Source organism: Balaenoptera physalus (genome assembly GCF_965194825.1).
Source record: "Balaenoptera physalus genome assembly, chromosome: 2".
In the NCBI taxonomy this organism is placed as follows: Eukaryota; Metazoa; Chordata; class Mammalia; order Artiodactyla; family Balaenopteridae; genus Balaenoptera; species Balaenoptera physalus.
The window spans coordinates 136,205,297-136,232,150 of NC_138883.1; the positions used below are offsets into that span (position 1 = coordinate 136,205,297).

Here is a 26,854-nt window from a genome sequence, read left to right on the forward strand (position 1 = left end):
GACTTCCCTTATATCCTCAGAGTAGAAAAAAAAAATTTTTTTTAGTTTGTTACAAGATATTGAATATAATAGTTCCTTGTGCTATATTAAATCCCTGTTGTTTACCTCTTTTATATATAGTAGTGTGCATCTGCTAATCCCATACTCCCAAATTTATCCCTTTCCCCTTTGGTAACCATAAATTTGCTGTCTATGTCTGTGAGTCTGTTCCTGTTTTGTAAAGAAATGTTTTTATCTGATCAAAATCCAAAACAAAAATAGGGTAAAAGATTGATAAATTTGACTATATAAAATTTTTTTAAGTTTTCTGTACCATAGCAAAGTGAGAGGACAAATCACAAACTGGAGGAGAACACTGGCAACTTTTATCAGAAAAAGAGATCCTGGGACTTCCCTGGTGGTGCAGCGGTTAGGATTCCACCTACCAATGCAGGGGACACAGGTTCGATCCCTGGTCCAGGAAGATCCCACATGCCGTGGAGCAACTAAGCCTGTGAGCCACAACTACTGAGCCTGCGCTCTAGAGCCCGTGAGCCACAACTACTGAGCCCGTGTGCCACAACTACTGAAGCCCACATGCCTAGAGCCTGTGCTCCGCAACAAGAGAAGCCACCGCAGTGAGAAGCCCACGCACTGCAAAGGAGAGTAGCTCCCGCTCGCCGCAACTAGGGAAAGCCCACGCGCAGCAACGAAGACCCAACACAGCCAAAAATAAAATAAATAAAATTTTTAAAAAATTCCCTGTATTAAATCTTCTTAAAAAAAAAAAAAAAAGAAAAAGAGATCCTAAAAATTAAGACCAACAGCTCAATAGAAAATGGGCATAATATATGTACAGACAGTTCACAAGTGGCCCTCAGAAAAGATGCACAACCTTGCTCATTAAAAGAAAAATGAGATGCCATTTCCCAACTGTCAGTTTGGCAAAAATCCAAACATTTGACAATACATTCTGTTGTGTATGAATATACATTGTAGGTGGCAATGTAAATGGTATCAGATTTATGAAGAATTTGGCAGTATCTAACCAAATTACATATGCATTTTTCCCAGGACTCAATAATCCCACTTCCAGAAATTTATCCCAAAGACACGCTGGCAGAGATATGAAACAGCATATTCATTAAACTATTTATTCATTGTGGCTTTATTTATAGTGGCGGAAGACTGAAAACAACCCAAATATTTATTACTAGGGGATATTAAAGTGTGAATTAACATCTATCTACACAGTGGAATACTGTGCAATTGTAAAAGGAAGAAGGTATGAACCCTACACAGTAAGATGGAGTGAACACCATATGTGAAAATAAGTAGGTGCAGAACAGAATATAATGTATGATATCTCCTGTATAATAGCGAAAATACACACACACAGACTTAAAATTTTAAAAAGAAACAATGGAAAGATAAGCCCAAAACTAATAGAAATGATTACCTACAGGGGAGGAAGAGAACAGTACTGGGGGGACAGGAATGAAGGCAAGATTCTCTCATCGTGTTCCTGGTTTTGTTCTGACTTTGGGCCATGCAAATGTTTTACATAATTAAAGAAGCAAAGTTTCATCAAAAGGAGAAAAGTAGTCCCTAGAAACTGAAAAGAAAAGAAAACAAAAGATACTAAACTATATATTAAGTTGGTGGCATAACCACACAGAGAAAAGAACAATTTCAAATAATTTTAAAACATAGTACTTTGTGTACTGCTAGTGAGGTGTATTTTAAGGACAAAAAGAAACACAAAGAAGTCAAACTCCGCATTAAGAAGTCTTACTGTTAACAGTAAAATTAGGGGGATTCCCTGGCAGTCCAGTGGTTAGGACTCGGTGCTTTCACTGCCATGGCCCAGGTTCAATCCCTGGGCAGGGAACTAAGATCACACAAGCCGCACAGCACAGCCAAAGAAAGAAAGAAGAAAAAAAGCAAACAAAAACAGTAAAATTGGTATTAATATTTGGAAACATGTATAATGTATAAGACAAATACATGATTATGTTAACATTTTTAGGAACAAAATTTTCAACTTAAGCAAAGAGATATCGATAATCTTACATTAGCATTGGAAATGTTAACCTGGACTCAGGAATATGCTAAATGCCGGTTTATAGAAAGTATATATGGAAACAAGTTAAGCAATGCCAGAAGGAAGCAATCGACCAGATGCAGAATGTGAACATGCAGAGAAAAGAAACATGTGCAAAGGAAGGGACTGTTACAAGGAAATATCTCCAAATATGCTGTGAGATGGACAAAGCAAGGTACAGAACAGTGTGCAGGCTACAGCACCAACTGTGTTAAAACAGTATCTATTCATTTTTTGAACATATGTATTCTTATATTTCTAGAAGGAGACAAGAAATAGGGATACCTGTTTTTCATTTTTGAGCCATGTGAATGTAATACTTATTCAAAACAATTACAAGGAAAAAAAAAATACACTGTAAAGTTAAGATTTACTTTTGGATGTATTCTTGGCGCTATAAAAGCACATATTTGGATCACTGTCCAAACCACTCAAGTTATTTAAGTTTCTTTCATGGAAAAAAAAAAAAAAACCAAAAATGTTTTTGACTGTATTCAAGATATTTTAAAATTCTATTACTTTTAGTAACAGCCTTAAGAAGAAAATTTCAAAGCATAAATACTTCTTTACTTAATGAAATAGCTAACACTGCAAGCCAGACGTGATGACAAGCACTTCACATGTACGGAATTATTCAAGGGACCATCCAAACCCTTTGAGGCATGGACTACTACTCTATTTTGCACATGAGACTGTTAAGAGGCTATCACTTGTCTCAGGTCTTACAGCTAAGAAATGGCAGGACCAAGATTCCAGGTAAACTGGCTGCCTCCAGGGCCTGAATACTTAACCACAGATGACAGAGCCTCCTGTGAGTAACATCAGTGAAGGGTGACAAAAGAATGGGGGCAATGGCACAGATAAACCACAGTCCAGTGAACTGTGGAATGACCACACCCTCATCTTTTTGTTTGAGGTTCAACTATAAGGGTGTCCTTTAACAACAAGGACCTCAGCTCTCTCCTGACACCTCCTGCTTTTAAAGGACAGGCAAAAGCACTCTTGGTGTATAAGACAAAACACACTACAGGTCGAATCGAATTACAACAAATTCTAGTGCCAAGAGAGTCTCACTGCAACAAAAAGTTTTACAATATTCATCTACTATTTTTATTCTAACTAATTCTCTAAATCCTTTAAGTTTATCACAACAAAACAATACATGTATGTATATCCACGATAATTACTGATGTTTGTGGTCTGTAATGTCCTCACTTACAGCCAAAATACAAATGTGTCCACTCAGCTTTACCCACTCAGGTCTTTACATCATTCAAACCAATCTAAACTTTCTACAGTAACATTAAAAGAAATCATTCATCTTGTTCATTACTTTGCACCTTCTGCAAATCAACTTCATTTGTGAGTAAATCTTTAGAATCTTAAAACTGAGCTCACGTAAAGGCAGGTGAGAATACACACCTCAAAAAATTAGGGATGCATGGGATATATGGGATATAAGTGTGTTCATCTTTTTAAAAAAAAAAAAAAAAAAAAAAAAGACCCTTAGCAGCAGAGATCCCAATCCACAAGTGCCAGGTCTTTGAGAATCACTAAGGGAGACATGCTGACTTACCCTCGCTGGCATTTTCTTTCAGCTGTTCTTCGTATTCTTGCATTGCTGACACACAGCTGTTGTGAATCAATTCCCCTAGGCGCTTCAGATCTGCCACAGACTTATCTACCAACTCAGCATCACGTGCTATGCACTCCAGCCTGAGGGAAGACAAATACGGGGATACCTCAAGGCCCTGTGCCCACGTTTCTAATGTCAGGTGAGCTACCACTTGGTTTCACATAAGCTTACTCCTGCAAAGACACTTTTCTCTACATGCCTTAATAGATCGTTCCAACAAGAACCCTCGGACAGTGACTGACGACTTACTTTCCATCATAAAGAATTTGACTTGGAATAGTCCACAAAAACAGACTAATTTCAAAAAACAGAGGGGAAAGGGTTCAGCTTTCTTTATTAACTAAATGCGCTGTCTGATAACAGTAGCAGGTGAAGTGCCCCAAAGCTATTTGCACTGGTTTGTTTCTTTGTGCTCACTTTCCTTTCTCTAGCCTACCTTCATTCACTGCAGTGTTCCTAGAAGTGAAGTACAGTTACATGTACAATATGTTTCGTTCATCTCCAAGTCATCTGGAGCAGGTGAGTAAATTAATGTCTAAAAACCAGGCTGTCAAAAGGTGCCAGACCTTAAAAATGGAAAGTAGCACCAAAAAAAGAAACCTCTACAATACAGACGTGAAAAAGAGGTGGATAAGGAACTATTATATTACTAAGCTTACCGTTCAAGAGGGAGACCAAACTTCTTATACGCCTTGATGAACCTAAGAAAATAATCAATAAATCACATTAGAAAAACAGACTTCAGCTATGTTAATGCAAACACATCCTGTGATGAAATATGAGCCATAAAAACTGTCAGAAAGAGACCGGGCCCAATCCTTGCGACTGCCACTAAATGAACTAAAGTTGGCCTTTGAAAGCGGCCAGCTTAAAATAATGAGTGCTAAAAATCTATTCAAAGATTAACTTTATTCTCAGTGACTGGTCATGAAACTGCTTAGGGACATAATTGAGAATGGTGACTTAACTCTAGTACTATCATTTTTAGAAGTTTATGGAGTTCAACAGATAATAAATGATTTAAAAACCACAACCTCTTATAATAAAATCCAGTACAGTTAAGTGGTCTATTTAGTCCACTATTGTTACTTTCAATTCCACACTACAATATTTTCCATTACTTTCTGGTCAATAATACAAATATAAGGTTTTTAGGACTGCCTCAAATACTTTTTGTAATGAGGCAAAGTAAAATAAACATATGATTTTAAACTTTTTAGGCAGAACTATTTTGGAAACTCTGACTCCTTCTGCCAAACATTGTCTCCAGCCAAAAATCTAATCTATCCTTCCACAAGGCTCTAGCCTAAACCATGCTACATGCCAATCCATGTGTATTCCACTCCCCTCCCTAGAGCCAACCACTAGCACTTTCACTAAAAAGGCGAGATGCCATGATATATCAAGGGCATCACTGTAACATGCCAAACTACCTGATTAGATAAAAGTGAAGGGAGAGATACTATGGAGAAAAAAAAATGAAAAGAGAGGGCACAGCAATTAAAGAAAATGGGGATGAATATAACAATAGCTAAGAAACAATATTAAAGGAACAGCATGGATTAGGAAAGTACTATATGTGAAAGCAAACCTGAGGATTATTCCTCCACTCTACATTTCTTCTTCTTGATATATACTGAAATATTTTACATCTGCAATAATATGCCATTTGGGATTACTTCAAAATAATATCGAGACAGAGACGCATTCCAGGAATGGTGGAGTAAGGACCTCTGAAAATCCGCTCCTCCATAAAAGCAACAAGAACACTGGCAAAATTGTCAAAATCAACTTTGTTAGAATGCTGGAAATTAACCAAAGGCTTGCAGCCATCTTATGAGCATTTATTCAAGAAAATGGCTGAATCTCAGTATGAACAGTGAGCTCTCTGGCATTTTGACTTGCTCTATTTCCCATGCCCTCTCCCCAGCTCCATGACTGCCTTGAAAACTACACCTTCCCAACTACTGCAGCTGTGCAAAGAAGCAACACAGCAGCCACTAGAGGGAGCAGAACAGGCCTAGAGCTCCCCAAAAGCTCTCTCCCCAGAGAACAGTGCTATTTGACCAGACTGACAGCACCCTGAGAAGCTCCATTCTCAGACTTGCCTTCATTCGACCTGACTCTGTATGAAGAACACTCTGTAGTTCATTGGTCAAAAAACAATTAGAGGAAAAGGTTTAACACTACAGCTGCCTGAGGCAGCATTATAAGTTGGTGATATGAACAGGCTGACCAAAAACTGCAATGGAAAAACTTGGGGGAAAAGATGTCCACAAGTCTTGGGGTCTTTGAAAAGCTCAGGCATCTTCCTGGGTATCTAGAAGGCTGCATATATGCAGGGCTATGTGCAGGCACAGAGAAGACCTGAGGAGCTGTGAATCTCTCACCTCTGACTGGCATTGAGGCTCTGCACAAACAGGAACTGAAGGTTAAGGCAGAGCTGTAAACTGCCTACCAGAACATTGAAGACATCCCCAAAATACACAAGTAGCCCTTCAGCAAAGGCTGGTAGATTTACTGGTTGGTAGACTTAAGGTGTTTAAGGAAGTCTCTGTCCAATCATTAGCTGACCACTAACCTAAATGAGCAGAGACTTCAAAAGACAGAGAAGACAGACTTCACAGAACTAGTCCAGAAAAGTTACTAAACAAACAGCAACAACAACAAACAGCAAATACCAAAACCTCTTGCTGGCAGGGGGACTCTGATTTCCAGACTTGCCACATTGTGTTACTTAAAATGTCTAGTTTTCAACAAAAAATTACAGAAAACAAAAAAGTATGGTCCCTATACAGGGAAGGAAGATGGTTTTCAATGGAAATAGACCCTGAGGAAGTCCAGAAGTTGAACTTACTAGACAAAGGTTTTAATCAACTATTATAAATGTATACAAGAACTAAAGGAATCCATGTCTGATGAATTAAAAGAAAATTTGAGAATAATATATCACCAAATGGAGAATATCAACAGAGACAGAAATTATATAAAGGAGTCAAATATAAATTCTGGAGTTGAAAAGTACAATAACTAAGATAAAAATAATCACTAGAGAGGCTCAGGATTAGATATGAATTGACAGAAGAAAAAAAAATCAGTTAAAAGATAGGTCAACTGAGGGACTTACTTCTCTGGTGGCACAGTGGTTAAGAATCCACCTGACAATAGAGGGGACACAGGTTTGATCCCTGGTCTGGGAAGATCCCGCATGCCGAGGAACAACAAAGCTCGTGCGCCGCAACTACTGAGCCCGTGCGTCACAACTACTGAAGCCCATGTGCTCTAGGGCCCGTGTGCCACAACTACTGAGCCCACATGCTGCAACTACTGAAGCCTGCGCACCTAGAGCCCGTGCTCTGCAACAAGCCACCGCAATGAGAAGCCCACACACTGCAATGAAGAGTAGCCCTCGCTTGCTGCAACGAAGACACAACGCAGCCAAAAATAAATTAAAAAAAAAAAAAAAAAAAGATAGGTCAACTGAGATTATCCAATGTGAAAGACAGAAAAAGAATCAAGACTAGCCTTCAAAAACAAAGGAGAGGGCTTCCCTGGTGGCGCAGTGGTTAAGAATCTGCCTGCCAATGCAGGGGACACGGGTTCGAGCCCTGGTCCGGGAAGATCCCACATGCCGCGGAGCAACTAAGCCCGTGAGCCACAACTACTGAGCCTGCGCGTCTGGAGCCTGTGCTCCGCAACTGGAGAGGTCGTGACAGTGAGAAGCCCACGCACCGCGATGAAGAGTGGCCTCCGCTCGCCACAGCTGGAGAAAGCCCTCGCACAGAAACGAAGACCCAACACAGCCAAAAATAAATAAATAAATAAATAAATAAATTTATTAAAAAAAAAAAAAAAAAAAAAAAAGGAGAAATTAAGACATTCCTAGATAAATAAAAAGAAAGAATTTGTTGCTAGCAGACCTGCCCTGAAAGAAATACTAAAGAGAGTACTCTGGGCAGAAATGAAAAGACATGAAACAATAACTCAAATCCACATGAATAAATAAGAGCCTCAGGAGGATACCTGAGTAAGTAGATAAAAAGACAGTGTATATGTATTTTTGTCAGTAACTCTTTTCTTCTCCTAAATGATTTTAACTATCAACTGCATAAGGCGATAATTATAAAACTGTGTTGGTGGGCTTATAAAGTATAAAGATGTAATCTGTGTGACAATAAAAGCACAAAAGAGGGGGAAGAAATGTACCTAAACTGGAGTAAAGTTTTAGAACACCACTGAAATTAAGGTGGTATTAGTCTAAACTAAATTGTTCTAAGTTAAAACATCAAATTATAATCTCCAGGGAAACCACTAAGAAAATAACTTTTAAAATATAAAAGAAACAAGAGAATTAAAATAGTATACTAAAAAGTATGTAATACAAAAGAAGGCAGTAATGGGGGAATAAAGGAACAAAAAAGACCCAAGACATAAAAAACGAACAGCAAAATGCAGACATAAATTCTATCTTATAAGTAACTGCATTAAATGTAAATGGTTTAAAGACTTCAATCAAAAGGAAGAGATCAATAGAATGGATTTTTAAAAAACATCTAACTATATACTACCTATAAGAGTTGCAAGCTAGATTCAAAGACACAAATAGATTGAAATAAAAAAGGAAAAAGATACTGCACATACAATACCAAAAGAGAGTTGGAGTGTCTGCACTATATCTAACTAAGTTGTAAACTTTAAGACATAAATTGTTACTAGAGACAAAGAAGGACATTTTATAATGAGAAAACGGTCAATTCATCAAGACAACATATTATAAAGCATACACACCTAACAGGAGAGGCCCAAAACATATGAAGCAAAAACTGACAGAATAGAAGGGAGAAATAAACAATACAGCAATAATAGGGCCTTCAATACCCCATTTCCAATAATGGATAGATCAGGCAGAAGATCAATAAGGAAATGGAAGATCTGAACAATAGTAAACCAAATAGACTTTAAAAACATCTATAGAACACTCCACTCAACTGCCACAGAATATACATTCTTCTCAAAATAACACTGAGAGTAGGGGAAAATAGAAATATGGCACACACACAAGACTGACTGCAAACTCATAATGGTCAAAATAATACCCGGGGAGGGGTGTGTTAATATTCTATCAATGTTTGTATACATTTACATTTTTCCATAATAAATTAAACAAAGAAAGAATAAAAGAACAGGTATAACATTTAGTGGGAAACAAAGACCTTGTGATTTCAAATACTGACCTAAAAGGACTATTTGATAATAGTTAAAATTTGGGTTAGACCATAAAGTTAATCATTTTCATATTTTCTACTTTCTTCAGCTTTTAAAAAAAATAACATGGAAGCTAGGGGAAAAGTGGTTTGGAAGCAGTAATTTTAGATTTTTCTGGAGGGAAGAGGGGGTGTGAATCAGACACCAACAAATGTGTAATAAGTACTGACATAGAAAGATGCCTAAAATTGATTATAAGTGACAAGAAGCTGCAGAACAGTATGTTGTATATACCAATAAACCAAACTGGTATCAGCACTAACACTGATGGAAAGTAAACTGGGGTTATCTGTACTACTTTAATTTTTATATTTATACCATTTCTTTTATATACATTGATACATATGTATGTATGTATTTATTCATATTCTTCAATAAAAACAAAAGAGAAAGTTTCAGCCCAAGTTTACCTCCAACAGCCTCTTTCCTCTTGGCTGGACTTTCTTTGTGAAATGTTCAGAACCCAGAACAAGAAGTAAACAAAAAGAAAGAGCTCAACTGAGGAAAACCTTGGAGAAGGGAGAATCATCCTGGGGCCCTGGAGCATGACTCAGTCCCCCTTGCCTTCCTCTGACCTCCCTGTCATCAATGTCAGGGATCCATCAACCTGAGGCTTACAGCACGTCCTTCCAAATGTGAGGGGGAAGGAGAGCAGAGCCCCTACTAACCTCCGGATCTCAGCATCAGTGAATCCCTCCACGAGGTCCTTCCGCACACTTCGGGGGCGCCCTCTGCGCTTGGGCTTCTTGTCATCATCAGAGTCATCTGTCTCACTCTCAGAGGCAGAGGATCTCTGGGCCTGCCTCTTAGACTCAGTATCAGAGTCACTGTCATTTGTCTGAGCCTGAAAAGGCAAAGTCACATTGTAACAAGTGCCAGGTCCAAGAGATCTAAGGACTAAGACCAGCCCATCTTAACCCCTTAATACTCAGAACTTCCCATCGTATCAGGCAAGTCAATTTCCGTTTAAGAAAGAAGGAGGCAGATGGCATGTGATGAAAGAAGACCTGCTTGGGATAGTCACTCTGCCAGAGACATACTGTAATGTCATTAAGTAAACTGGAATAAAAATATTTCGATTGTGGCTTCATGTTTACTTCCTTGGGCAAATTACTTTACTTCTTCATGCCTTTGTTTTCCATTTGTAAAATGGGGACAATAGCACCTATAATACAGGGTTTTCATAAGAATTAAATGAGTCAGTAAGTGGAAAAGCACTAACTTATGCCTGACATACAGGAAACACTCAATGATAGCTACTATTAGCTAATACTGATTTACTAGGATCTCAGACAAACCTGAGTCTGTTAACTCCAACAACTGGGTAATAAAACAGTCTATCTACTTAAATGTGGTTGCAAAAATTAAATTAGATAGTGCCTATGATAGAGCTTTATAAACTAAAGCACCTTTATATAATCTCTTAATAAGTATTTATGCCAAGTGCTATGAACAAACTCTTAAAGGTGAAAAGAGGTTTGACTCTGAAAGTCAAAGGCCTTGCCAATTATAGAACCAAACTCTTAGATTTACTGGTTCTAATCTCAAGGGCAAAATGCAAACTTCTGTCAAACTCAAATTCCTGTCCAGCCATCTCACAAAGAGCCAATCTGCAAAGATCAAATGGCTCATAGGTATGCGCATGAGCCTTGTGCATTTTTCCATTTCCCTCTGCTAGGTTTCCTATAACTCTGCCCTGGAACCCTCCACGTCCAGACAACAACATAAGGTGAACAAAATAAGAAGTATCAATACTTCCATATCTTTCATGTTTACTTGATCACCTTTTTAGTGGAACTCCGAATTCGAGGCAACATATAAATTTCTTCCAGTTCTTTCTGCCGCTCTTCCTCCTCTACTTTCTTCCTTTGTTCCTCTGGAATGATCTCATCCCAGTCCTTGTGAGGACGCTCTTCTAGTTCTTCTTCATCCTCCATTGTTGCGAAGTTGGCAACCTTAAAACAATGGACAACTCATTGTCTGACTGACATTTCCCTATTTCCCAAACACCATCTACTAACACACCAACTCAAGCACTGTTTTTAATCTAACATGCTATGAATGATAATAGGACTCCTGTGATATTACATAATCAAATAATCAATTTTCTACTCATCTCTCCCTTATCGCCCCCCCCCCCACAAAATCTACTTGCCAAATCCTAAAGTTCATCAGAAATTTTACTGAAAAACAGGGAAAGATATAAAGCTACAAACTGTCTTATTATAAGTTTTATTGAAAGATTTGCTGTTAAATCATACACATTTTCTAATGTACTAATTAGAAATTTTAGATTTATTTAGATTATAACATTTGAAAACCTAATACTAATCCATTACAAACTTACAGTCCGATACATTATAAATCGCTACTGAATAGAGCTCATTTGAAACAACCCATAACTCAAAGCAGTAGCTATTGGTTACCTTATTCATTTTTATCAAAAGTATAGAAGTTAAAGGTATGTAAGAATTTCATATGCTCAAAACTGCATGTTAGTCTTAGGAATAAAAACAAGAACACAAAATGCAAAAAATTGAAACAAACCTGGAAGAATATTCCATTTATTTCATATCAAATATTTAATATATTTAGACCAGGGCACCATCATGAACATTACTTCTGTTTAAGAAGGGAGCAGGGGCTTCCCTAGTGGCGCAGTGGTTAAGAATCTGCCTGCCAATGCAGGGGACACGGGTTCGAGCCCTGGTCCGGGAAGATCCCACATGCCGTGGAGCAACTAAGCCCGTGAGCCACAATTACTGAGCCTGTGCGTCTGGACCCTGTGCTCCGCAACGGGAGAGGCCGCGACAGTGAGAGGCCCGCACACCGCGATGAAGAGTGGCCCCCGCCCGCTGCAACTGGAGAAAGCCCTCACACAGAAACGAAGACCCAACACAGCCAAAATAAAAAAAAAAAAAAGCCAATAAAAAAATATATATATAAAATTAAAAAAAATTAAAAAAGGGAGCAGTACCCATAGAAGTGAAATCCAGTTGAAACACTAACAATTCACCTCCATCCTCTGCATCCGCAGACACATTAACTCTGATCCTAGAGCTCTGTGATCCACTCAACTCCTTCCTTTTTCTTCCACTAAGACAACTTCTACCTGTGGCCAACCTTGGACTTCATCACAAAATAATGCTTCCTTTCAAACACTTCTTCCCCAACCCTTATGGGTCTACCACACATAACCATCAATGTAACATCCAGGTCTTCCCTGCTTCTCTAATATGCATGGAACCAAACCATGATGAATCCATTCAACCACGTTCTCACTGGAATCTGGGAAGCTTCTGCCACTTTGATGACTCTTCTATGCCTCCCAAGCCAATCTTCCACCTTGGGATGGCCAACTGATTCAACTTCTCTGACCTCAAGTATTTCTGGAGCAAGTCATATGATCCTGCTGACTGGCTCTAATGTGAAGCCCCATCTTCTAAATTCAGCTCTACACCCTAAATCAAGTTCCTCCTGGCAACTCCTGGCCCCTGGATGGGACTATCCCAAATCTTTTCCACTTCTCAGCAAACACCTCACTTAATTTACTGGTTATTAAGGTCACCAGTTGGAACTCCTACATCTTCTCTCCCCTCTATTCCCTGAAGTGTATACTTTCCTTTTTCTTTCAAAGGCCAGTTCCTCCATCTGTGCTTTTGATTATATCTGTTCCAGTCTCCTCCTGGGCAATGTGCAATCAAATTTTCCTTTTTTCCTTAGAACCTTCAGTATTTCCCTATTCTCAATTTCTTTCCTCAACCTAGAAACGTGGTAACACCTTTAAAAAACTTTGCCTTGCTTGATCCTTCTATCCTCATAAATTACTTTCACTGATCTCTTCACTAAGCTTTTTATTAATGTCTATACTCAATGCTGTCACCTCCTACTCATCAGGTGCCCAGCTTCTGCATTTAGTCCTGATCTCATTTAATTTTCTATCAAATACCACTAACTACCCCATAACTGTCCTTAAAAAAAAAATCCCACCAAGTCAAGAGCTTCCCAACTGTCACCTTCTATTTTCATACCTTTGACCTCTCTTTCTTATGATTCTATTAATGTCTCTCCCACAACCTCTCCACCCCTCCCAGAGCTCCACACTATCAAGTTCTCCACCTATCCCAGTGACAGCTTATTCTCAGCCCTTGTCACACCGGCTTCTTTTCCTCTACCCACTGTATCTGGGCAGGATGGACCACTTCAGTGGTGACCCTCATGGGGAGGACTATACAGTCTATACCCACATCATACTTGGAACTCTAGAGAATGATTTTGAGGGATATGAGTCAACGTAGGTAAAGAGAAAAGCAGAGTCCCTTGCACCCAGAAAGTACTGACAGGCATTACTTATTACTGGTTCATGAATCAATGCTAAAGACTTTCTCAGACAATGATTTTCATACCTTAAATTGTGACAGAAGCTCATCTGTTGCACTTGTTGAGACTTCATTCTCTCTGGTTTCAGCCAAGCGCAAAATTTCATCTATATCCATTTCCTAAAAGAACAAGAGCAACACAAACATGGTAAAAAGGCAACAGTGGTACGCATCTACTGAAAATGACTGGTGCAAATAAACCAACTCTCTTCTCTGATATTCCATTTTCTTTTACACTCCCAGTTTCATGTCCTTTATATCTAACTTTTCAAACTACTATTTATACAAATGACAAGATGAAACTTCAGAAATTACGAGAAATAAAATTGGAACAAAAAAGACCAAAGACAAAATCCTCAAATGCTTTTCTCATTCTTTCCTAGTCAATTTAGTAAGAGCTTTTAGCTCTGTAAGAAAAAAAAGAGAAACTATGTTCTGCAAGTAACTACCGTTTCTTTATAAAAGTCTCAAACTCAGAATCACTTCCAGAAAAATTCAGACTCTCACAGATGATACTTATTAACAAGATAGTTTTTTCCCTTATTGTTGACTACCTGAGGCTCTGATTCCTCCCCTTCCAGTTCTTTGAAGAGATCCTCTGCTCCAAATTTCAAAATCGCTGTCAGCTCTTCTTTATTAAAAGGATTTGAACTGCAGAAACAAAATGTAGTTGTAATCTTTTAGGAATGTCAAATAACCTCTATGGAGTTCTAAATATCTATTCTTCATAAAGAGGTCAAATTACTGGTGAAGATATAAATTCTGCCACAAGAAAAAAGAGCTCACAAATATTTCATGTTTTTTAATCCACAGGATGAGTCTGCAGTGGTAAATCTAACCTAACAAAAGACTAAGAAATCAATTATTTTCCTGTTGATTCATCTGTTACATGGTTAAGCAAGAAAGATAATTAGCAACATGAGAGAAGGGAGTTCTCTCTTTGTCCTTTGACTCAGAAAGTTACCATTCACCAAGAATTTTCAAACTCCTCATCTCTGGTCCAAAATAAAAGAACAAGCTTTTTCTGCCTAGTTTCCTCTTTAATGGAAAATTACCATCATCTAATTAGGAAGGGCTCATTTGATCTCACCTGTAACACAAGTTGTAGGACTGCCTCAGAAGATACTCAACAATTTGGTCAAAATGTAAACTCTCCAAGAGAAATAGCTGTGTTTCCAAATAAAGCCAACTAAAATGTACTACTTTCCTTTTATAGCCTTCTGTTTTCAATAGGAAAGATAATCTCCACACAAACATTTTTACCAACAGTAAGAAATAGATACCAATTCAATCTGGTGCATTCTCACTGCTGAAAAGTCCAAGGCAACATTGTGCCAGGATGAAAGCCCAATGAGGAGCACACAGCTGCCACTGCTGCTGCTGTGTCATATGTCACAGGCAGAGCCAAAAGCAAAAGGCAAGAGAGGAGGGCAGGAAAGGAAGAGAGAGGGCACATAAGAAAACGGCTGATATGGAAAAAAAAAAAAAAAAAAAAAAAAAGAACCCGAAGAAGAAGGAGAAACAAGGAGAGCAAAAATTAAATGAAAATGCCATCTTCTTGCAGTTCTGGCTTGGCCTTTTCCAGGTAATTAATGGATTAATGTCTGTTGTAAAGCATCCTATTAGAAAAATGAATTATACCAAATGTTGACATAAAATTGACTCTGCTACCTCTCCCATCTTTCCGGCACTTACTTGGACCTTCCAGAGTTGTTTTCCAGAACTGTCCGGCCAGTGGTATCCATGCGCTGAATCACCAGATGGTCCAATACCATCTTCTTTTTGGCCCGTTCTATGATCTCTTCCTCCACGGTCCCCTTTGTAACCAAGCGGTAAATATTTACCTGTAGGAAAAGGAAATATTATGCTTATGCCTGATCACACATACAAAAAAGTTACCTCTGTCTAAAACCAAGGGGGAAAATAAAAAAATATTTGTTCTCTGATATGGCATACCACTTGTAAGCCATCCATCCAAGCAGACAACTTAAGTATTGTACATGCAATATTTTTACTATTTGCAGCACATTACATTCTTAAATAAAATAGCCTCTAAGGAATTGTTATTATAGCCTTGTTCTAACAATAAAAATGCTGCTAAAGAATGATCTGTCTCACTGAAATTGAATCTTTGGCCACAAATGAAACTTAAGAGGTACCCAGTACTAGAGCAGACTTTGAAATTCATCTACAAAGGAAACAAGTGTGTACGTTTCCAACATATCACAGTTAATACTGGTCATGTGTAATAAAAGTAGACCATCTTGAACAATATTAGAATATTTTAACAACTTTTCCATAATAAAATAGATGGAAAATTTCAATTCTAAGTCTATTCATCATATATCCTTGAGTAAGCCAGAAAGTTACTGGTGATATACTTTTCAAACAGCGAAAAAGAATAGTTTCATATCTATAAGCTCATCTCAGTCCCAAAGACAGCTTCTCTGTACTAATTAACAAACAGACATCTACCCTTGGGGAAATGAAGACGAAACAGGAAAAAAAAAAAAAAAGCATTTTATAAACATCCTGAAAGGGCTGAATAACCTCCCCCGCCCCCTCCCCTCCAAGCCATATGTAGAGGCCCCTCTCCACTGACCTGCTTCTTCTGACCAATTCTGTGGGCTCGGGCTTGTGCCTGCAAGTCGTTCTGGGGGTTCCAGTCAGAATCAAAGATGACGACTGTGTCCGCTGAAGCCAAATTGATTCCCAGGCCACCAGCCCTTGTCGAGAGCAGGAAACAGAAGTCCTGTACACAATGCAATATACTACTTTATGCAGTGGCCTTCTCAGAAACAGTTTCACAGTCCAATAAGCCCTTATACCTGGAAACCCCTGCAGGTGTGAAGAAAAGTGAGATATGATGGACAAACTTTATGGAGGCTACAAGAATGTCAGGGACTTGATGGCAGAGTGAATTTTCATTTGATTAAGAGGTAAGAGTCAGTGCAATGAACTAAGGAGTAAAGTAGAATCTGATAAGGCAACAGGAGCAAAAGAATTGGTGTTCTCTCCTGGCTAAAACTAGTACACAAACAGTTAACAGAAACCAGACAAACTTAATTATCATGAGGATCGTTTCAGCAAGTTGCTTAGACACTTATTTCCTGGGTAAAGGTGGATTATGCCATGTAAGGCAGTCAGTATGAGCAAGGAGACTTTATTGGGTAAATGTCCATTCATTTGTTAGGCTGGTGAGGAATACAGAAACACTGTACTAACATATCACATGACTGAACCACTGGACAGCACAGGATCCTCAATAACCACGGAACATGCACACAGAAAACCAGAGCAGGTATGGCCGAACAGCAGTGTGTGGGAAAGACCCAGGCACTGACATATTCCAGTTTCCACAGCAATGATAATAGAGACTGGGCAGGCACAGTACACCTACCTACCTGCATCTGAGTGCTCAGAAAAAAAATGGGCAGGAGGCAGAGAATAAACTCTATGAGCCAGAGAAAACCAAAGCCAAACAGATTTCTATTTCCAGGGAATTTGGTCATGTATCAAAGACTGACACCTTTCTGGCATGGAAATGGCACTCAAAAACTGGTAGTTCTGAGTTACTTTTTGATAAATGGGTATATTTAATACATATACACAGATGCAATGAAAAGATCTCCACATTCTAAATAACAGTCACAATCACCAACATTATGCCATAGAAATAAAAATGGAGAGAGCTGTCTCACAAGAGCTTTAAACAATTCCAATAAAGAACTGATTAACAGGGGTGTTGAAGCATAGTCTGTGAGCCTTGGTAGAGATACCAAGCAACACCACACTCTGAAGAGAAGCCTGCAGGTAAACACTTGAGAATGAGACACCTAAAACTTAAATGAAATCTGGGGTCTGAATGATCATAAGAAATATTTTCAATGTCACTCTTTATCAAAGACAATATGAATTATATTAAGATATTATTTGTGCCTATTATCAAATGGTAAAATGGAAATATTCATACATAAACATTATGAATATAAATTGTTTGGGAAGAGTGATTTAGCAAAATGTATAAAAATCTTTTTTACATGCTCATATCCTAGCTAAACATCTGACAACAATAAAATGGTCAAATAAATGATGGAACAGGCATGAGAAAATATTAGAAATTACAGTTCTTTTAAATCTTTAATGACATGGGAAAATGCTCAGAGTAGAATTTTGAATGAAGGGCAAGCACAAAACTATATGCAGCATGATCCCAATTGGGCAAACATAGAAAGAAACAAAGGGTTTCTTCCAGGATGAATGGAAATGCACCCAAATCATGTGAATAGCAAGCTTTCTCTGGGATGGAAGTTTTCTTCTTTGTACAGTATTTCTTCTTTGTACTCTTCACCATCTTCCAAAATTTCTAAATGTGTTTATAATACTTTCCCCCAGTAATAAAGTAATTTTTAAAATTAATTTAAAAAAGACTCAGAGTTGCAGAAAATGGTAAAGAATCTCTATTCTATATCTAGCCATCGGACAGGGGAATCAACAGAGAACTACAAAGAAAGCCACTTTAGCTTTTTTTTGAGAAAGGGCGATATGAAACATTCAACTCACACTGTGTTTTAAACTAACAGTAGGGACCACAAAACCAATCTCAACAAATACTGAAGAAGAGAAACAGGTAACACTGATGGGGTGCCTGCTATGAACCAGGCCCTGCGCTCAGTGCTATGTGTGGAGTATTGCACTTAGTCGTCACAGCAGGGTTATGAAGTAGGGCATCATGGTGCTTTTACAGTTGAGGAAATAGGGAGGAGAGAGAGGAGGATGGGAATTAGATGGTAATCAATGTTTTTAGTAATTACATTTCTCTTCTCCTTCACCATTCAGAGCCTTGGTTCTGAAGAGATTAGTGCCCAAAATTCCTCAAGGAGAACTAAAATTTTAGGCTGGAGAAATAGTCAGAATACCACAGTCTAACTAGGCTTATGTGCTATTCAAGGCGCAGGAGTCATACCATTCTGGAGTGACAGACAGACATTAAGAGTGTTCAAAGCTCTTGAGAAAGCAGAAAGTTTAAGCCTGGTCTATCTATAAAGAATAGTGGCCCAGACTTCAGAAGTTCTAATGTTCTCTCCAAAACACTTTTAGTTCTACCTCTGGCCCTCACCGTGGCTTTCTTAACTCCTCACACCACTATAGCCTTACTTACACTAAACTTCTTTTCCCCTCTTCCCTCACATCCCATGGTATTTAATAGTTTGATATGCACAAATTACAAGGTTACCACAGTTTCTAACTTGTCCTAAGTGCTCTTCCACATGTACCTTAAAAACAAAATACTTTATAATGCCAAAATCAAGTTGCATACTTAACAGATTAACCAATGTTGCTATTAGCCCAAGCAAGGGAATTAAGCCACATCCTACCGGGGTCCAACAAATCTGAGACACAGCAAACATACTTTTCAAGACTCAAGTCACCAAAAAAAGTATAGATCAGAACCTTCTGATGTAACATACATGTCAAAATTAATCCTACCAGCCAGCCCTCCCCAACCCTTGCCTTGTGGTTCTTCTAGGCCCAGAAATTTGGCATCTGAAAGCCGCCAGAGAACCCTCAGTTGATACCGGAACTACTCTGTCATTAATCCAGACCAGGGGAGATAAGCATGCATATGCTTTTCTGGATTGACAAACAACAAAATTAAGAGGCATCTTTAGTGATTTCTCCTTCCCTTATGAGGTAGGAGAGTTGTACTGTGAAATGTTTCTGAAACAGAATACATTAAGCTAGAAAGGCTTTCCCCTTGATACAGAGCCCAAGCTGCCCAAATAACAAAGCCATGCATGGTATACCTCAGACCCATCTGCATTGAAGTGGTCCAGTGCCTGTTTTCGGATTTCTCCCTTGATGGAACCATCCAGACGCTGTAAAAATAAACCACATGAAAATCATAAGGTAGGAAGATCAGCTACACTCAAAATAGAACACCAGACTTGTAACCTTCATCACTCCAACACCCACTGAGTAAAAATAACCGGAACACACTGGCAAAGTGCTGTCCAGGGGCTGTGCTTCAGCAGCACACCCGACTTGCCCCAAGCTCTCCGGTTACAAACTCAAGGTCAGAAGCTTCTGATTCTAAGGGCCATCTAGGCTTATCCAAGGATCAGAATGGCCACCAGGACATAAGGAGAAAGGTGGCAACCCAAGCTGTGCTTAGAGGCTTTGTCTGCTTCTACATCTGTGGGTACCAAAGAGATTAGGAAATAGTACCACTGGTCACCTCATAATTAGCTCCTGCAAAAAATGGTGCTCCTTAGCTACATGGCTAAAAGTTGCCCTGTTATTAAGTGCTCCATAAACCAAAAAATCATTTACATAATTTTGTTAGGAAAACATTTTCCCATAATATTGAAAATGTTAAAATTAAGTGAGTCATATATCCCAGCTTTTCTGAAAATTACACTCTAAAATCAGAGCAAAGTGTTCAAACAGCCAAAATGTATCTTCAAGAGAGCCTCTGGCATTTACTAGCACATACAATTCTTACATGAGACTATATATCAATTCTAGGTCCAAAACAATGTCACCATAGAGAAACCATATAATATGTAAATACTGAAGAATTACTACTTGTATGCTGTATATAAAGCATTTCTCACTCTTTAAAATCATTTTCACATTACTTCCCCTTAATCACCACTTGAGATAAACTACCTCATTTTACCAAAGGCAAAACTGACCAGGCAGATGTTGTCAGCTGACCAGTGACAGGGGAGGAGCGGAGTCTGTGGAAGGACCTACAGCTCAGCGCTCTGTCCACCAAACCCAGAGCCACCTGATCACAGACAGAATCACACATGGGAACCCCCTTTCTTCTTTCTGACTACCAACTCTACTGAGAGCCTGGACCCAAAGATAAGTTTAAATGGCAGGTTCACAACCAGTATTTGAAATGAGAAAACCCAAATGCCCTCTTTTCAGTATTCTAAGAGAAGACATTAGGCATGATAACCTGAGTGGACACCAGACTACTCATTCCTTAGAGAGAAAAGTAACGTATTCTTATTTTACTTGATACCAAATGATGACCTAGACCTGAAAGCTCCCAGGGGTCAGATGTACTGAGAGATCACTGACTCTCTGTACTGTGTTATTTTTGATAACAACCGCGGTATTTAACTATATTCTAAGACAACTGCTGAAAGACCACACAAGGTATTATGGATATAACAATGCCTTTCAGGGTATGCTGAAAGAAAACCTGTTACTGAGTTTTAAAGCTTGGCCTTCTTAGAGAGAATCACTGCCTTCAAGTATCTTCAGTATCAGCAATAACTGCATGAGTCCATCCAAAATTAAAGAAAAAATTTATTTAATGCAAGGCAGGACTTCCCTGGTGGCACAGTGGTTAAGAATCCACCTGCCAACGCAGGGGACACAGGTTCAAGCCCTGGTCCGGGAAGATTCCACATGCTGCAGAGCAACTAAGCCCATGCGCCACAACTACTGAGCCTGCACTCTAGAGCCCGCAGGCCACAACTACTGAGCCCATGTGCCACAACTACTGAAACCTGTGCACCTAGAGCCTGTGCTCCGCAACAAGAGAAGCCACTGCAATGAGAGGCCTACGCACCGCAACGAAGAGTAGCCCCCGCTCGCCGCAACTAGAGAAAGCCCTCGTGCAGCAACAAAGACTCAACACAGACAAAAATAAAATTAATTAATTTTAAAAAAAATCAAGGCATTATAAAAATATTAGGCCAAAAGTCAAGGTAAACTGCACACGTCTATAAATAAATCAGAGATAAGTTTCCCATTGTCTAACACATAGAAAAATATTATTATGCTGAAGAAACTCTTTTTCCCCCTTATTTTTCTCCTCATCTTACAAGAGATTAATGAATGAAGACAAAAACCCAAAATTATAATTCTGCAAAGTATATTCAGGGACGAGCAAGGTTTCAAGTATACTGTTCTCCTGAGTTGCCCAGCCTCACAGCCAGGGTCAACTTCCTTTGGGGTGAAATATAAAACACTGTCACCTCTCTTTTTTCTTTCTTTCTTAGGATTTGGGCTTCTGTCATCAGGTTCACACTTCCTTCCTCGCTACTTTTACCGCAGGCTTAGAGATGTAAGATACCATTTAACAACACTTCTCTTGCCCAATTTTCCTTTCTCTAATCCCCATCCCTCACCCACCAAACAAGAATAATCTTCCCACGATCTTGTTCATTACCGGGTAGCCTAAAGGCATGGAAGTAAAAATTAAGACCCGCCTGGAACCTTAATCTCAATCTGTTTCAAACAAGAAAACTCTTGTTTTCTCCTTTAGGACAATTTAGCAAGCAAAGCATACAACCTCGAGGGAGGGAGGGAGGAGAGGAGGAAGGGAGAGACCCCAAGTACCAAGCATCCTCACCTGGAAAGGATAGTGCTTAATAGTCAGGTACTCAGCCAGGATATCCAACATTCTCACCATCTGAGAGAAGATAAGGACTCTGTTCCCTCTTTCTCGAAGTCTTGTCAACAGTTTATCTAACAGAATCAGCTTGCCACTGCTCCTGATCAAGGACTGAAGATTAAAAAGACATTCTAATCATCATGTTCAAAAGCATACTTCAATCTGCCCTTCCTCTCTAGTAAGAGTTCATATTTTTAAAATCATCCTTAAGCTTTTGGAAGCTTTCTGCAATCTAGCTGACAAGCAATTCCTAAAATGCTCTTTACCTAGTATCTGTGACAATATACTTTCCAGATTTTTCCTAGCTATTTGACTTCTCTCACCTGTTTTTAAAGCTTCTTTTGATGCTCCTTGAAGTTATCAAGGAGGAAAAGGAGCGTTTTGATAAAAAGCATCTATAGAAACTAAAGTGCCTTTAAGAAAGTAATTACAAACAAGGTAAGTACACACCAGAAGAATCTCCTGTCCATTTTCCCTTTCATTTTCTTCGGGAGGTTTAATGAGATAACAGTGGTTGCAGCACTTTTTCAGTTCCATCACAATATTAAGGAAGCCAGATGTGCTGCCTCTTGTTCCTTTGGCAAGAGCCTTGTAATTCCTAGTCAGAATCCATCTGCAAATTAAGATAATAATGATATTATTAGATTCAAAGAAAGAGAGAGTTGGGGATACCAGCAGATTATAAAAGGAAATAGTGTTACTGAGGCACGGTGGGAGGCGGCGGGGGGAGTTAAAAAGGCAGGGAGGGATGCTTTATTTTATATCTCCTGCCACCTAACCAGGCACCCTCACACATCTCCAGTCAGATTCAGACCATTAATCATTCTATTGGCTATTTCAACCTGGCTGAACACAGGAATATTAAAAGAAAATAACAGCAACAAAATATATATATTCATAGAACATATATTACATATATGTATTTTATATAAACAATGACTGTCACTGAAGCAGTCTTTATTGTAGTATAAACGTGGAAGTTAAGCTGGCTCAAATTAGAAAATCAGTTAAATAAATGAGATATACCAAAGATAGAAGCTACAGGGACTTCCCTGGTGGTCCAGCGGTTAAGACTCCACGCTCCCAATGCAGGCGGGCTGGGTTCCATCCCTGGTGAGGGAACTAGATCTTTCATGCCTCAACTAAGAGCCTGCGTGCCACATCTAAAAGATCCCACATGCCGCAACTAAAAGATCCCTCATGCTGCAACTAAGCCAAATAAATACATAAATAAATGTTTAAAAAAAAAAAAAAAGATAGAAGCTACATACCCATTTAAACTGTTGTAAAAGGGTATTTTACATAATACAGTGTTCATAACGAGTATGTTTTATATCCCAGTTTGAAAATATTAGGACTGCTTTTTTTCTGAGTAGTGAAATTTCTTTACGCTTTTAGCAATCACACTTTTAGGAATCCATCTCAAAGAGCAATTCTCAAGGATTCTCACTGTAGCACTATTTATAAAAGGAAAGCATTTGAAACTATCCAAATGTCCATCACTAGGAGACTAGTTGAATAAACTATGCTACAGATCCACTATGCAGTTGAAAAAAGAAAGGACTGTCTCTATAAACTACTATGGCGTGCCCTCCAGCACAGCCGATTCCCATCACTAAGTGAAAAAAGTAAGGTACGGAAAAATGCATACAGTATGCTACCACTTGCATAAGAAGGAGGCAATAAAAAAGTGAACATGTATCTGCTTATATTTTAAAAATTAAAAAATAAAGGAAAGATAAACATTAAGATGTTTAAATATAAAAGTAATTATTACCTAAGGAAAAGAGGGACTAGAATGGAGGAGACAAGGATAGAAGCCAGATATCTCTGAACATGCCAGGCATGGCAGCTTTGCCTTCGGAACTCTATAAATATTATAAATAATCATGAACAAAATTAAACAAAGCAATCCCTAAAAAAAAAAAAAAAAAAAAAAAAACACACTAAAATGAAGTAAATAAACTATTGTATCCAGTCAGTACCTAACCAAAGAGAAGGAAAACTATCTCAAGTGCTTTAAGCCTCTTACCCATTTCTAGTGGGATATACCTTTAAAAACAAACAAAAAAATACTATTTTAAAAAACCTGAACCTGTTTTTGTTCTTCATCTTGCTAGTGGTAATCCTGGCACCATTACTTTAAGACTGTGTGCGTAGTGTGAATTAGGCTGGTGCACTTGAGAAGTCGAATTTTTGGTATGGGTATAAGTTCATTAAGGTCAAATAAAATTTCTGTCGTACTATTTAACTGGACAAAACTCATGATGTATTTTTATCTTTAAAAACAAACAAATTTCCTAAACCTGTCCACTTTAAAGACCAGTGACTAAGGTCCACTGCAGTTGCAAAGAGCACCCCCAGTGCCGTTTATGGCCTCCAAATACCATTTTCCAATGAAACAGTACGTGAAGCTTTTTGGCTGACTCTAGTTCTGGGGCAGGAAATGGACGAGACGAATCTGAGCATTTTATCATTCCAGAAAGCAAAGAAGTTATCAACTACAACTTGGATTTTGTCAAAAGAACTTGAACAAGCTCCCACTGGCTAAAACTGGGACCATTAGGCCATGAGTATAGATAATAACTGCAACAGAATAAAACACAAATATGTTTATTGATGAGTCAATAATCATACAAAAATAATCATACCAATAAGTCTCATTGGTCAAATCTTTGAAGGAAGATAGATAATCCATTTTTTCTTTTGAAAACGTCAAAAATTCAACATGGATGAACCTTGAACACATCATGTTGAGTAGATAAGTCAGACAGAGATAGACAAGTAACGTATGATATCATGTATATGTGGAATCTAAAAAAGCCAAACTTGTAACAACAGAAAGTAAAATAGTGGTTACCAGGGGGTGGGGAGTGGGGGCTAGGACAGATGTTGTTTAAGGGTACAAACCTGGAATGGGTAGTAAATAATCCCTAGAGATCTAATGCACAGTATAGTAAATATAGACAACAACAGTGTATTATAATCATCAACCTTGCTAAGAGACTAGATTTAACAATCCTAACCACTAAAAAGAAAGGATCATCATGTAATGTGATAGAGGTGCTAATTATCACTACAATGGCCATCAGATTACAATATATAAATGCATTAGATTAACACGCTACACACCTTAAACTGTACAACATTATATGTCAAATGTACAGTCAGTCATCCGCATCCACAGGTTCCACATCTGCAAATACGGAGAGCCAACTATACTTTGCTATTTTATGTAAGGAACTTAAGGATCCATAGATTTTGGTATCCGAGCGGGGGGCGGGGGGGATCCCTGGAACCAAACCCCTGTAGTTACCAAGGGACAACTGTATTTCAATTTTAAAAAACAGTAAATAAATAAAAAATTTTAAATTCGAAAATCAGAAAGAACCATGCATTTATTCTGTCTTTCCTATATGAACTGTTCCTCATTGATGTGGGGAAGTTTCTTTTTACAGAAGTATTCCAGCTAATAAACAAAGGAGTAACAAAAGTTGAATATTACCACTTTGTAATCCCTAATGAATTAATGATCTAGGCAATGCTCATCAACATTTGCTAATATCACAAAAAGACAACCTCCTATGATAGATTGCATTCTGTGAAATATTCACACTGAATCTGGGTCTAACCAACCTTCTACACCTATCTGTGAATGTAAAGGAAACAATGTGTTCTCAGGAAAATACTAAATGATGCCATGGAGCTGGAATCAGCAAAATCCAGGCTGTGAAAAAAACCTATGGAACACAGACTCAGTTTCTTCACTCAAAAATTTACAAGGACGGAGGGGAAAATGACTTAAAATAAACTTAAGAGATATGTCAACCAATCATAATGTATGGAGCTTACTTAGATCCCAATGCAAACAAGCAAAATGTGTGTGTGTGTGTGTGTGTGTGTGTGTGTGTGTGTGTGTCTAGGACAACCAGGAAAATGTAAACACTCACTGTATATTATAAAAATAGTAAGGAATTACTGGGGGTTTTTTTTAGGCATAATAAAAATAGTATTGAAATTATGCTTAACTTTTTTTTAATTGAGGTATAGACATATAACATCATATTCGTTTCAGATGCATAAAACATGATAATGAGATATTTGTATACAATGCAGAATGATCACCGCAATGTCTAGTTACCATCCATCACCATAAATAGCTACAAGTTTTTTTCCCTTGTGATCAGGAATTTTATGATCTACTCTCTTGCAAATTTCAAAATGCAATTCAGAAGTTATTAATTATTGTCACCATGCTGCACATTTCATCCCCATGACATATATTTCATAGCTTAAGTCTGCAGCCTTTTGACTCCCTTCACCCATTTCTCTCACCATCCTCAACCCCTGCCTCTGGCAACCACCAATCTGTTCCATGAGCTTGTGGGGTTTTGGGGGTTTTTTGCTTAACTCTTAAGAGTCCTTATCTTTTAGAGATATATAGAAACACTTATGATTTGGACCTGGAATATGTTTCGTATGACCTGGGGGTGGAAATGGGGATGCAAAAGAAGATACAGATGAACTAAGACTGGCCAGGACTCAAGAAATATAAAAGCTGGATTATGGGTACACATCATTCTATTTTTGTATGTATTTGAGATTTCCCATAATAAAAAGATTTTTAAAAATCAAGGCAGTGTTAGGCAAAAAAGTCAGATAGTAATTTCTGAAAATTAAATTCTTGTTTTTATTCGGTTGTATTAATTAAGAACAAGCAGGGAGTAAATTGATACAGCCACTACGGAGAACAGTATGGAGCTTCCTTAAAAAACTAAAAATAGAACTACCATACGACCCAGCAATCCCACTACTGGGCATATACCCTGAGAAAACCATAATTCAAAAAGAGTCATGTACCACAATGTTCATTGCAGCTCTACTTACAACAGCCAGGACATGGAAGCAACCTAAGTGCCCATCGACAGAGGAATGGATAAAGAAGATGTGGCACATATATACAATCGAATATTACTCAGCCATAAAAAGAAACGAAATTGAGTTATTTGTAGTGAGGTGGATGGACCTAGAGACTGTCATACAAAGTGAAGTTAAGTCAGAAAGAGAAAAAC

General features: G+C 38.3%; 1 protein-coding gene across 21 annotated transcripts in view; it reads right to left on the bottom strand.

Annotated features, from left to right (window-relative positions):
- Positions 1–26,854, bottom strand: part of CHD2 (chromodomain helicase DNA binding protein 2) — a 135,195-nt gene that overhangs the window by 35,280 nt on the left and 73,061 nt on the right. For all 21 annotated transcript variants that reach the window (XM_082449054.1, XM_082449056.1, XM_082449055.1 and 18 more), the window contains 11 exons: positions 22,233–22,395; positions 21,741–21,893; positions 19,171–19,242; positions 15,966–16,115; positions 15,059–15,207; positions 13,918–14,014; positions 13,391–13,483; positions 10,769–10,939; positions 9,653–9,828; positions 4,379–4,420; positions 3,660–3,799 (listed from right to left, as the gene is read on the bottom strand). In XM_082449054.1, the coding sequence (XP_082305180.1) occupies positions 3,660–3,799; positions 4,379–4,420; positions 9,653–9,828; positions 10,769–10,939; positions 13,391–13,483; positions 13,918–14,014; positions 15,059–15,207; positions 15,966–16,115; positions 19,171–19,242; positions 21,741–21,893; positions 22,233–22,395 (1,406 nt within the window). The remainder of the gene's footprint in view (positions 1–3,659; positions 3,800–4,378; positions 4,421–9,652; positions 9,829–10,768; positions 10,940–13,390; positions 13,484–13,917; positions 14,015–15,058; positions 15,208–15,965; positions 16,116–19,170; positions 19,243–21,740; positions 21,894–22,232; positions 22,396–26,854) is intronic.